The sequence below is a fragment of the Perognathus longimembris genome, chromosome 24 (genome assembly GCF_023159225.1).
Source record: "Perognathus longimembris pacificus isolate PPM17 chromosome 24, ASM2315922v1, whole genome shotgun sequence".
NCBI classification, from domain to species: domain Eukaryota; kingdom Metazoa; phylum Chordata; class Mammalia; order Rodentia; family Heteromyidae; genus Perognathus; species Perognathus longimembris.
Genome location: NC_063184.1, coordinates 35,631,389 through 35,644,615, shown reverse-complemented (window position 1 = coordinate 35,644,615; position 13,227 = coordinate 35,631,389). Strand labels below are relative to the sequence as shown.

At 37.6% G+C, this 13,227-nt stretch overlaps 1 protein-coding gene across 3 annotated transcripts in view; it reads left to right on the top strand.

Moving 5' to 3' along the window:
• The window catches only part of C24H4orf33 (chromosome 24 C4orf33 homolog), a 9,646-nt gene extending 5,838 nt beyond the window's left edge, over nucleotides 1-3,808 (top strand). For all 3 annotated transcript variants that reach the window (XM_048333745.1, XM_048333744.1, XM_048333743.1), the window contains exons 4-6: nucleotides 1,814-1,865; nucleotides 1,969-2,168; nucleotides 3,167-3,808. In XM_048333745.1, the coding sequence (XP_048189702.1) occupies nucleotides 1,814-1,865; nucleotides 1,969-2,168; nucleotides 3,167-3,287 (373 nt within the window). In that variant the 3' untranslated portion in view covers nucleotides 3,288-3,808. The remainder of the gene's footprint in view (nucleotides 1-1,813; nucleotides 1,866-1,968; nucleotides 2,169-3,166) is intronic.
• Nucleotides 3,809-13,227: the final 9,419 nt, after the last annotated feature.

Sequence of the window (13,227 nt, the reverse complement as noted above, 5' to 3'; positions counted from 1 at the left end):
GTTTGTAGTTTGTTTAAATAACAGGAATTGATCGAACTCTCAGATTTGAACCTTAGTTATTTATTAGATGATGATATTAGATTTTTTTCATAAAGTGATGACCTAGCACTAGATAAGAATAATAATTAGATATTCTTTTGGTAAGAAACTACACAGGAGCCATTGTATGTAAATTAATAAATTTTAGAATTTGCAGTCCTCAGAGTAGTTTGTATTTGTATATATCAAGATAGTTAGAAATTAAGAATTGTGGTTTTGCTTCGGACAATCTATCCCTGTAATAGGTATTAGGGCAGCATAAAGAGGAATATCGTTTTAAATGGAAGAAGCTTTACTCCTTTAATTAATTAATTAATTTGTTTGCCAGCCCTGGGGCTTGAACTCAGGGCCTAAGCACTCTCCATGGCTTCTTTTTGCTCAAGGCTAGCACCCTAACATTTGAGCTACAGCATCACTTCTGGCTTTTTCTGTTTATGTGGTGCTGAGGCTTTGAACCCAGGGCTTCAAACATGCTAGGCAAGCACTCTTCCGCTAAGCCACATTTCTAGCCCCAACTTCTTTATTTTTAAGGTTTCATTTTAAAATCTTCAGTTAGTCAAAGGGCTTGAACTCAGGGCCTGGGCTCTTTCCCTGTGCTCTTGTGCTCAAGGCTAGCACTTTACCACTTTGAGCCACAGCTTCACTTCTGTCTTTCTGGTTGTTAATTGAAGATAAGAGTCTCATGGACTTTCCTGCCTGGGCCGGCTTTGAACCATGATTCTCAGATCTCAGCTTTCTGAGTAGTGAGGATTACAAGTAAGAGCCACCAAATTATGCATTCTAATTAGAGTTTGCTTTTGAGAGTATGTTATTGTAAGGTCCACCCCCGGGAGGGCTCCTTGCAGATGCCCCCCACCTGTTTAAGTCTGTGCCCAGTACCTGAGTTACCTAGGTAACTGGCACACCTGGAGGCAGTTACCTCCTTCCCTGAGGTCAGATCCAATCCACCTGGCCACACCTCCTACCTTTTCCTATATAATTCGGCTCAACATGGCCCCCGTTCTTTCCTTTTCCCTCTGAATCTCTCTCTCTTTTCTCCCTTTTTCTCCCCATGCCTCCATCTTGTGTGGGCTGGCAGTTTGCTTTTCCCCCAATAAACTCCTTTCTGCCTGAACCATGTGGCAGGTTTCCTTTCTGGCGAACCTTACAGTTATGTTCCTTTTAAACATCTGACATCAGTAACTGAACAAAGCTAAACTATAGAAAGTTAAAAAATGCAAGCAGCAAAAAGGTCAAGGTCAATTGTGTGAAAAGATAAACTAGGATTAAAATCTTTACCTTGTAGACTACTTAAGTCTGTATTGTATACTTTCTACTTTCCTGCTGAGCCTCAAGGTGGTTTTCTTCCTGAATTAGCCTTCAGTAAAGCTCTTAGATTTAGATGTGGCAATTCATCTCAGCTTCTCTTAGGGGACTTCATTTTTTGAATTGTGTTTTGTTTTAAACTCCAAATCTCCCCATTGTTTTTTTTTTTCATATTTTGTGTCATCTTACAAGTGAAGTGTTTTCTATACTTTTTATTTAATGAATGTGGAAAAAAGCAATCTTAGCACATGAAACTTTATGGTTTGACAGCAGTTGTCTTTGGTAAACTTGAGGATGTCATTTGCAAGTAAATGAACACACTGTCTCTTCTTGTAATTATCCAGTGTTTGTATTGCCTCTTTTAGTCATTTGGAAATTCAGCTGTAAAACATAAATTCCAGATTTGGAGATAGCAAGGAAAATAAAATTGTTTCTCTCAGATTCTCATGAGGAACCTTAATTTTGACAGCCATGGACAACACTTGGTGCTTTTACTCTCTGGTAGAAGAAATGTGTGGAAAGTAAGTAAAAATATGAAGAAAAAAAACCAATTCTTAAATGTCAAGTAACATGTATTGTTTAAAGCCTAGGTCTGAATTTACCATTGTGTTTCACATATTGTAGCAGGAGCTAGCTTTATCATTCGAAGTGTCCAGAGAAGAGACAAAATGGAAGGGCAAAGCTTATCTTCCTTGGGCTTATTTTCCACCAAATGTGACAAAATTCAATTCATTTGCAATTCACGGGTCAAAAGATAAAAGACGTTATGAAGCCCTTTATCCTGTGCCCCAGCATGAATTGCAAGAAGGACAAGAACCTGACTTGTAAGTACTTGTAAGTACATTGTGTCCAGCCATAGAATCTTTTAGAAATTAATTCCTAGTAGAAGAGTAGTAATACTTTTTTAATTATGTAAGATGATGTGTACAGCACCTGGTAGGTCCTTGACAGTCCTCTGAATTATTTTATCTATCAGTTATGGACTGACATAGTCTCTCTCACTAATATCAGCAGCAGAGTGCTTAGTCTTTCATGTCAGTGTGAGAAAAATCTTGTATGTTAACTGATAGGGAAGTGTGGCTTCAAATTTCTGAATCTTTTCAGCAATAAGTGGTTAGAGAAATAGTGTTTTTTTCTGGTGTAAGCCAAGGGCCAATAACTCCTTTTCTTTGCTCAAATGGAATGTATACCTTTTTCTTTCCCAAAAGGAAAGAACTAGAATTAACACTTACATATTAACCTCCTTGTTAGGAAAAGAAAGAAAATAAGTCAGTCCTTTAATATATACCTGAACTTTTAAAAAACATTTGCTTACATAGCTGGTAAAAATTGTATCAGAGTTTGAATGTAAGAACATAGGCTATGCAAGACTATAATATAATTGGTTTAACTTAATTATTGAGACAAGGTTTTGGCAGTAGCTCAGGCTGACCTGGATGGAACTCACTGTGTAGCCCATGTTGGCCTTTGAAGTGCTAAGATTATAGATAAGCACCACCATGCTGAATGTGGCATCTAGGATTGATTTAAAGCTAGATGGGATGAGTTAGGCTTTGAGAGTTGATCTTTGTTTTTCCTTTCCATTTGTGGAGGAACTATTCATAGAAATGAAAGAATGTTTTGAGAAGTGAGTTTTCAGAGCTGAATGTTTCATAGCCAGCATGAGAAAAATTGTACATGTAGAATACATCTTATCTTTGGTATTTCTTAAAATAAAACATGGTGCTATCACAGCTGTGAGAAAGTAAGTACCACTTCAGAACCAGTCTTTCAAAAATGCATGATTGATTCCACTTCCCACCTTCCTCTCCTTTGCTTTCAGCCATCGTCTAGAATATTTCAAGCCTTTCAGTTTTAACACGCTGCTTGGAGATGAATGGAAGCAACCTCCATCAGACCTATGGCTAAAAGAAAAACCTGATGTGCAGGAAACTAATAGATAACGGTACAAATCATATAAACCCTATAAATTTCTCTGTACCTTTTAAGATAAACAAGTGTGTCTCTTCAGGCACCATGAACATATTTCAGCCACAAATATTTTCCTACAAGCCACTGAAAATACACGGTGTATGTGGCAAATTGTACCATAATTAACAAGAAAATGGAAAGATTATAGATTATTTAATCTATAAAGTTGAGATGATTCTCATGACTGTCTAATCCAGAATCTAGGATGCTACTATGGACTGCCTGTGTAACCATAATACCAAATGTCTCTTACCCTATTAATCATGAACATCAGCCATCTTGAGAAGAGAAAATCTTATCCAGACGTTTTAAAGCTATTTATCTATGTTAATTCTTCTACTCTGAATTTTGATACTAGAACACAGTGACCTTTTATCTCAGTTGAATAGGTGTGTATATGTTAAGACATCCTTAAGATACATGAGTTATTAAAAGGTAGAAATAAAGCAGTCTTGAATTCAAGCATTTACAAATAAAGGCCATTTTCTCTGTACTGTAAGCACCAACTATTCCTGGTTGAAGATAGACCCCCAATACAATAATAGTGGATGACTTCAATACTCCTCTCTCATCAGTACATAGATCATACAGCACCCCCCCAAAAAAACAAAAAACAAATATAACCACAGAGTTAAACTGCACTGTAGCTCAAATAGACAGGCAGATATCTACAGAATCTTCTACCCAGCAGCAGCAGAGTATACCTTCTTTTAAGCATTTTAGGAAATGTTTTAGACACGTAAGCTCATTGTTGAACATAGATCACTGTCACTGTGTGGGCTTATTTTTACCAGATTTTTAGATCTGATAAATTCAGATAAGTGACAGGATATAACACCAGCATAGAAAATCAATAGCTTCTCTATATACCAACATTAGTCTGCTGCTGAGAAGGAAATCAGGAAAACAATACTATTCCTTAGAGTTTTAAAAAACAACACAAGGGGCTGGGAAATGTGGCTTAGCTGTACAGTGCTTGCCTAGCATGTATGAAGCATTGGGTTCGATTCCTCAGCATCACATAAACAGAAAAAGCTGGAAGTGACACTCTAGCCCAAGAGGTAGAGGGGCTAGCCTGGAGCAAAAAGCTCAGGGGCAGTGCCTAGGCCCTGAGTTCCAAGCCCCAGGACTGGCAAAAAATAATCACAAGGAGGTGAAACATAATGAAAATTTCAGGCCACTAAAGAAAGAAATAAGACACTAAAAGATGGAAAAGTCTTCCTTGCTCATGGTTTGGCAGAATCAATATGCTAATACCAATCAAGACACTTAGGAGAGATGTAAGATACCTCCACAAACCAGGAACAAAATTACCAGGCTGTGGTAAGGAAAGCAAGTGAAGGCAACAGTAAGCAGTAAATAACCAGACAACATCCAGATCAACTGAAAGAAACAACACTCGAAAATAGATCACTGAGCAAGACAGAAAAGAAGGAGAATCCCCATCAGGGTGGTTACAGCAGAAGACTGGTCCAAAAGGCAAGCCATGGACAGTCCACAGTCGTGCCTCAGCAGCTACTCTACAAAAATAAAGTCCAAGGTCTACCTACGTGCAGAACCCAGATGCAAGAGAAATACAAGCTTTGAAAACTTCCCGATTCTATGCCCCAACCGAAGGCAGGAACAGCATGGATCCAACATGGCTTCAGGTTCACTGACAGAATGTCCCTGGTGGGAAAGGGTATGGGTTGCCAGCTGGAACTCAGCTAAAACTTCAAGACTTAAATCACCAAAACGACAGCCTCAGAGTGAAAGTGAGGACTTGTGCAATGGCAGTTGAGTTAGATTTGGAATACAAACGAAACTCTAGTAGGGTGAAAGATACACATTGCTCCACGGCAGTCAGGATCAATCAGAGTTCCATGTCTTGGGCAGCCAGTGCAAGCTACATTGTCTTGATGACTTTACACATTCTCGATCCAGCCTGCAGGAGGAAGAGACCTCTGCTCTCCCATCAGGAGCTGATCGAGGGCAACCCTTACATTCCCTGCACTAGCAGGCCTGCGTGCAGATAGATACCCCTAATTCTAACGTGACAGGGAAGGCAAGGCAAGGCTCAGCCTCTTAAACTCCACTCTAACTCAGGAAAAAAAACCCAGAGGAAAAAGCAAAGCAAACAAACAAGCAAAAGCTACTTTCCCATAAAGGAAACTGAAAAGACAAATCAAGGTATCAGAATATACCCACTTCCTCAGCAAGGAAGAAATGCTGAGCGTTGTGTATTTTATTTTATAGTGGCAGCTATAATTGGATTGTGGTACTTGTTTTGTTGTTTTTGTTTCTTAAAATTAGCTTACCTTTGTTGTATTCATTATACTATTTCTATTGTTTCTCATGCTCATTCTAGCTTTTTTTTAATACCCCGTCCTATATTCTTTTTCTCTTAATGGTTTTGCTTCTTTTTTCCTTGTACCTTTCTCTAGCTCTTCTTTTAAAGTATTTATTGATACCTCTAGAGCTCATAATTTTTAAACACTTAGTGTATCCTATAAGTATTCTATTTCATTTTTCTTGGAACCCCACTAATTTCCTAACACCAAAGTTTAAAGAAAACCATCAATAAATGAGTATATGATGAATGATTATAAATGGCCTAATTAGATGTATTTTATGTGTTCGGTATCTTTAGCTGATAAGTGAGTGAAGCTTTAAACTACATTGAGATTTCATCTCACCCCAGTCAGCATGACTACATTGCTGGTGATAATAAGGAACCCTTATATAAAATATATATAGGATCCTCATATATTATGTTGGTGGGGCATAGCCTTGTCATTGTAAAAGCCAATATAGAGACTTATAAAAAAACAATACAATACACACTCAGTAGATTCATAACAAAAATGTGCACATCTATCATTTAAAAGAAATGTTCATAATTGCAAAGCTATAGAGTCAGCCAGGTGAATGGATAAAGAAAATTATATATATATACATATATATATAATATATACACACACACAGTAGTGCAGCTGTGAAGAATAATGAAATGTCATTGGCAAGGAAGTGGATAGAACTGCAGAGTATGTTAAGTGAATTTAGGCACTAAGATGTATTCATGTTTTTCATATATGGAATTTTTTTTTATCAGTGACAACATGTATGTAGAAAGGAGACTTAGAGAAGAGGAAGGGAGTCCTGGGAAGGGATAGAAGTGGGCTGGATGGGGGTAGTGCTGATCAAAATACGCTACGTGCACCTACGTGCACGTACAATATGCCAAAGTGAAAGTATTATGTGTAATTAATATGCACTGGTCAAATGTATATAAAATTCCTTGTCTAGAGCTTTCAAATTTCATTTTGCTTTCTACTGGATCCTGTGGCCTTCCATGCTGAACACTAGCAATCTTGAAAGTAAAGCTTTATTACTTACAGAGACATTTAATTACCTAACAGTTTCTCTTCTTTGCCAATAGAGATTGAATTTTTAGAATATCCATTTTTACAGAAACAAAATCCTGCATTTCCTCTAATTTCTGTTATAGGTAGAAATTATTAAAAGCAGCTTAGGTCAATGAAATGTAAGTTCAGTCATATACTTAACATTTTAGTCAGTGACAGAAACATACTGTTCCAATAAAAATCATCATTGACTTTCCTGTACAGATCACAAGCCAGTGGCTTTGACTACTCCGGTTGGCCTACCTTCTGGCCTTGGTCTGACCTTCATCTCTACCACGTGTTTCTCAGATTTTATCCCAAGGTTTATCTCTCAACAGAGTCTATGATGTTTACACAATGATGTTTACACCTTTATGATTACTGCCAGAATTTGAACTTATTTATTGAGTACTACAATTTCCTTCCAAAACAACAACCTAATGACCATTCTATTATAGACATTTCCCTCTAGTCAGTTTTCACGAATGACAGTTGTGTATCACACCTAGTCAGGGCAAAGATTTTCTAATGTTTTCCCATACTAAAGCTGCCGTCTTTCATAGTATGTAAAGGGAAAGAAGACAGGACTTGTGTCTTGGAGAGACTCCAAGGTCAATAACAAGGGAAACTAGTTATAGCCCCTGAAGACAGAAGGAGTAATGAGCCATAAGGAGTAATTGTCCTGTTCCACTGTCCTCAAAAAGGAAAGGAAAGTCACCTTTACTCCGATGGTTTCCTGCAGCAGAGCCCTGGCTCTTCTGGGTCCTCTCCATTCCTCTGCCACTGATGATAGAGGCCCACAGCGTGCTGGCCTTGGCCATTCTGTGCATGTCCTGCCTCTGTTACTGGGCCTTGGTTGTGAGAGGTACCTGGCATTTCTTATCAGAGCTTCTCTGGCAGAGTTGATGGGGTCCCTCCCTGTTTCCAGTGATTATCCTCTTTGTGGCTGGGAAATACCAGTCCAACCACAAGGCACAACACATTTTGTGTCTTGGGAAAGACAGGGTAGGTGTTGAATTCAACGGTTGGCTGTTTCTCTATAAAAGCAGTACAGCACTTTCTAAACTCTTTTCATGCCATAACTTCCAGTTGGCTTCAGTATGAGGGAACTGGCCAGTACTTTGTGTCCCGCTTTCAACACCATACTGCTGATCACCTCGGCTGCCAGTACTGGGCTTGTTTTCATCTCTAAGCAGGTTTGCTGTTTGCTTGAGCTCTAGTTATCTCTCACCTTTGATGAGCTCTACCACAGACATACTGTAATATCCTTTGTCAGTTATGACCCTGAATTCAGGACCATAAAAGCTGACATGACATGAATTATCCTTGCAAGCTCCCAGACCGTGCAGTGCTTGGACAGAGCCAGCCCTAATTGCCTTTGTTTCATGGATCTTTCAGTATTCTTTTACTAACTCTGGCACTCCACTTCCATCCACAGTTATTTGCAGCATTGTGCAATGTGCTGATGAAGTCTTTTGACTTTAGTCTATAATTTTCCTAAAGCCAAATTCACGTTCTTCTCTGACCAACAAGTTTTCATGGGTTTTATGTATGTTGGTATATTTAATTCATTTCCTCAAGTATTTTCCTATTTGTATAAAGCTTGCTTTTTATTTTATGATATAAATGAACTTACGTTAAATGTTTGTTGACATACTGCAATAGTTCAGAATCATACTATTTCGTTCCAATAGGAAAAAAAAAACACATTTATTTTCATGTGACATACTCTATCTTGGGATTCTCTCTGATTGGTATAATTTTCAGATACAGTAAAGCAAGTTTTTACAGGAATCATTATATAACAGCCTATACCTTAAAGATATGGTAGTGTTCTTTTTTTTTTGTCAGTTGTGGGGCTTTAATTCAGGGCCTGGGTGCTGTCCCTGAGCTCTTTTGATCAAGGCTAGAGCCCTACCACTTTGAGCCCACTTCCAATTGGCCAGTGGTTCATTGGAGATAAGAGTCACAGGGACTTTTCTGCCCAGGAAACACCAATAAAAAACCCAAACATTTGAACCCTGTGCTTATAAGAAGTACATGATTCAAAGGAAATAGAAAATATTTTCTATGCTACCTACACAAAATGTACTTAACTGGAATAGTTCAGTACAGGCTTAAAGTGAAAGAATGGTGGTATGCTCCATGTACATGGAATTAGAAACGTGCATATCAGAGAAAGCAGACACCAAACAAATTTAGAAAAGATAAAGATGGCCACTTGATATTGATAAAAGTAAGTCCATCATGTAGCAAGGTCTCTAATAGTTAAAGGGTTTTAGGTCTCTTATTCAGCATATTAATTAAGAGGCCCTCTTCTTCCATCTTTACTGGCTATCATTAATTTGTTGTTAGTGGTGGTGGTCATGGGGCTTGAACTTGGGGCCTGGGCGCTGTCCCCGAACTCTTTGCTCAAGTGCTAGCTCTATACCAACTTGAACCATAGTGCCACTTCTGTTTTATTTATTATTTATTTATTTATTGAGTGGTGAATTGGAGATAAGAGTTTTCATGGGGACTTTCAAGATTGGGCTGGCTTTGAACTGCCATAAAAATAAAATAGTTTAATTGGCAACTCCAAGGGGGCTTTCAGTTTCAGTGGTTCTCAGTTGTACTTCTTAAAACTAATTATAGCACAGTAGCAATATTCCTATCTCTGTATTTTTAATTATCCAACAAGTCTTTCCACATATGTGACTGTACATTCCTAAACAAATTCATCCCAATTTGTTTTAGGATGATACACAGCTTTAAATGCATACATATGGCTTTGTGAAAACACATCTATACACATGATGTTTAGTAACCTTAACAGCCTGGCAGGCAACTGCCAGTTAGCTAAAATTATTATTACATTTAAAATATAAGTATATATCTATATATACAGTTTTGCACATACAGGTTTACATGGCTGTATATTGCATATTTACATATATTTTAGATGCATACAACTATAAAATGATTTCATAGTTATTACATGCCTAAATTTAAATGTTGGTTGTTGAACTCTTCCATCAGCCTTTCTTGAAATTGCATTAAGGAATATTTGCTTATCCTATCTCTAGGACATGTTTTCTTACTGCTTTTTGCCACTAGATGGAAGAAGCAGGTTAACAAAATGATATTTTCAGTGCTTCATTTGATGCTACCTAGAAGCAACCATAAAAGTGCTTAGAATAAGCACACGCATCATTTTTTTTACTGTAGTATTTCTTCATATCCGTACAGGATATACAAACAATATTCTTATAAATGTTTATCTTTTATTCTGAAAGAACTGGAAGTGGAAGAGGAAAGAATGATATAAAGATATCAGTAACAGGCATGGTTAAATGTAATTCTTAGCATACATTATTGTCCACAGAAGTACACACCCATATAAATATCAAACCACATTCATTTAATTACCCCTTCATGGTACAAATGGGACCTGAGTAATTGACATATATTAGAGAATGCTATGAAATGCAACCAGGACTTGGGTACAACTCCCATTTTCAAGACCTTTCTAAAGGTGAACAAGAGGTAAGCCAAATGAATTCATACATACTTCTAGAATAAAATGGAAGCAGATAAATACCAGAAATACAGACATGGACATTGGATGTCCATGGTGAGTGGGAAGACTGGTTTGAACTATCATTTTTATCTGAGAACAGCATGGATAACTTCACAAAGAAACTGAAATTAAAATGGGTTCGCAAAGCAAGATAAGACAGCTGTAGGAAAGAGCATTTAAAAACATTTAGGCATGTAGGAAAGGGGGGGCATATTTTCAAAAAGCAACTTAAATGTTCACATAGAAAATACATTGTTGTTTTGTACTCTGAACAGATTGTAGATGCAGGAGGTATCCTCAATAAGCCAAAGCACTTTTCAGAGAAGGAAAATGGCCTTGGAAACTGAGGTTTTGTTTTGGAAATGGAAGATACCTGAGATGAAATGCCATCCATTGGTTCCTGCGTTCTATTGGCTGAAGGTGACCAGGCCCACAGGTCTGAACATTGATGGACAGACAGGATGCATGGGAGAGTGAGTTTCTGACTTACCAAGGCAACTTCCTCTGGCCTCTGTTCTTCACTGCTCTGTGCAGGCTGGAAAAGAGACTAAAGTGATAAATTGTCGTTTGACTCCAAGGAACTAATATTTAACAGTTAAGACAACATTGGCACCACCTGCCTTTTTACCTCAGTCTATCATATGAATGATCAAACGATCATGTTCCAGTCACTGAAGGCAATGAGCCTGAACCCTGATATTATGAGTGGCTATAAAATTATCCATCTTTTAAATCCAGCCCCAGAATTTGATTTTATGACCTCCTGTGGAACAGTAGCTACAGGTTAACTAAAGGTTATGAGGTAATATTTCCTTTTTACAGTTCCGAATTCACTGCCTGTAATTTCAGTGCTCACCTTGTTCTAGAGTAGGACAAGCTTTATAGGATTATAATTTTGTATAACTAATTGAGGATCATAGAACTTTCTTTTCTGATTCAGGTTTATATGTATAGTATTGCATGCATCCAGCCACTATTTTAATTCGTGTGTGTGTGTGTGTGTGTGTGTGTGTGTGTGTGTGTGTTTTGAGAACTGGAAGCTGGGGCTCATGCCTGTAATCCTCACTGCTCAAGAGGCTGAGATCTGAGGACCATGGTTTCAAGCCAGACGTTGGCAGGAAAGTCTGTGAGACTTACTTTCACTTAAAAAAAAAGAAAAAGAAAAAGAAAAAAAGATCTGGAAGTGGAGCTGTGGCTTAAGTGATACAGTGCTAGCCTTGAGCAAAAGAAGCTTTGGAACAGTACCCAGGCCCTGAGTTTAAGCATCAGGATTGGAAAAAAACACCTACAAACCTTTGAAATGATGTAATTAAAAAAAAAATCACTGGGATTTGAACTAAGGGTCCTATGTTTTCTAAAACAAGCAGTCTACCTGTTGAGCCATGCCTTCTGCCCAAATACTATATAAATTACAGCCTCGTATTCCTACTATGCTTTATACATTACTTAAAAATAGGATAGTATTATTTTATATCCTATTGGGTGAAATGTTGTACATTAAATACTATTTAATGTATGCATGTGTACTACATAGGATTACTAGATTACCTACAATGTACTTATATATAGTTTCAAATGCTTAGATTATAAACAATCTCATCTTTATTATTCAAAGCAACCTCAATAGCAGTATATGTCCATTTTCCTGAGTTCAAAATAACAATTCTAGTGATTTTAATATACCATAAAATGACAATTAGGCAGGTTTAGGTCTCATTAGGTGAATTTAATAGTTGTATTGTGTTGCTCCATCATGAATTTTATAAATAAGATAGTTCCTTATAAAGAGATGGCTCAGGTTGATTATGAGACTTTTGGGCCCATGTACAAATGGAATGTTTCAAAAAAAACCCCTTAACTTGTAATACATACATACATACATATGAAAATTTATTTATTAGAAGACATAAAGTGGCTACATATGCCTCTAAGAATTATTGGTTCTTTTTAGGGCTATATATTGCATGGTAGAAAATAGAGACAATTATCTGAAAAAAAAAACAAGCACAAATTTTAACCTCTGTGAACTGAAAAAGTAACATGCCCAGGAATTTAAGTTTAGTTTTAGTCCTGTAACTCTTATGGGTGCAGGTAGAAGAGGTAGAAATAATAGTGCCTTAATTAGGGTGAAACTCAGCTATAACCTTAATGTAGCCTTGTTTCCTGTTATTTTCCTTCAGAAAAGTTTGAAAAGAAATACACACAAAAAAGTTGTGCTCATTAAAAGAAGAATAGTATCTAGTTTTTATTTATTTCTTATTTATTGTCAAAGTGATGTACACAGAGGTTACAGTTTCATACCTTAGGACTTGGGTACATTTCTTGTACTGTTTGTTACCTCCTCCCTCATTCCCCCCCTCTCCGAGCCTCCCCCTTTGCCTCACCCTCCATGAGTTGTTCAGTTGGTTTACACCAAACAGGTTTGCAAGTATTGCTTTTGGAGTTGTTTGTCTTTTTATCCTGTGTCTCTCGATTTTGGTATTCCCGTTCACTTTCCTAGTTCTAATACCAGTATACATGGTTTCCAATGTACTCAGATAAGATAGTGCAGGTACAAACACAGGAAGGGGATAAGTATCTACTTTTAAACTGACTTTGAGAGCCAGGCCCTGGTAGCTGATGCCTAGCCTAAAGTCCTAAATATTCAGGAGACTGGGATCTGAGAATCAGGGTTTGGAGCCAACCTGGGCCATAAACCGAAGCGACTTTGATCTTTAGTTAACCAGACTGCTTCAACAAAAAAAGCTGGAAATGGGAGTGCGGGCCCAAGTGGTAGAATGCCAGCCCTGAGAGGAATGCATGAGACACTGAGTTCAGCCCCCACAGGAAATAAATAGATACATTGACTTTTAGAAGGTTATTTCTCCCAGTTTAGAGAAATTGAGTTTGTCTTTCAGGAGTCATAGCAAATTTGGCAAAATAGTACCTCTCTCTAGTTGTGGGGGGAGAGGAAGGAAGGAAGGCAGGAAG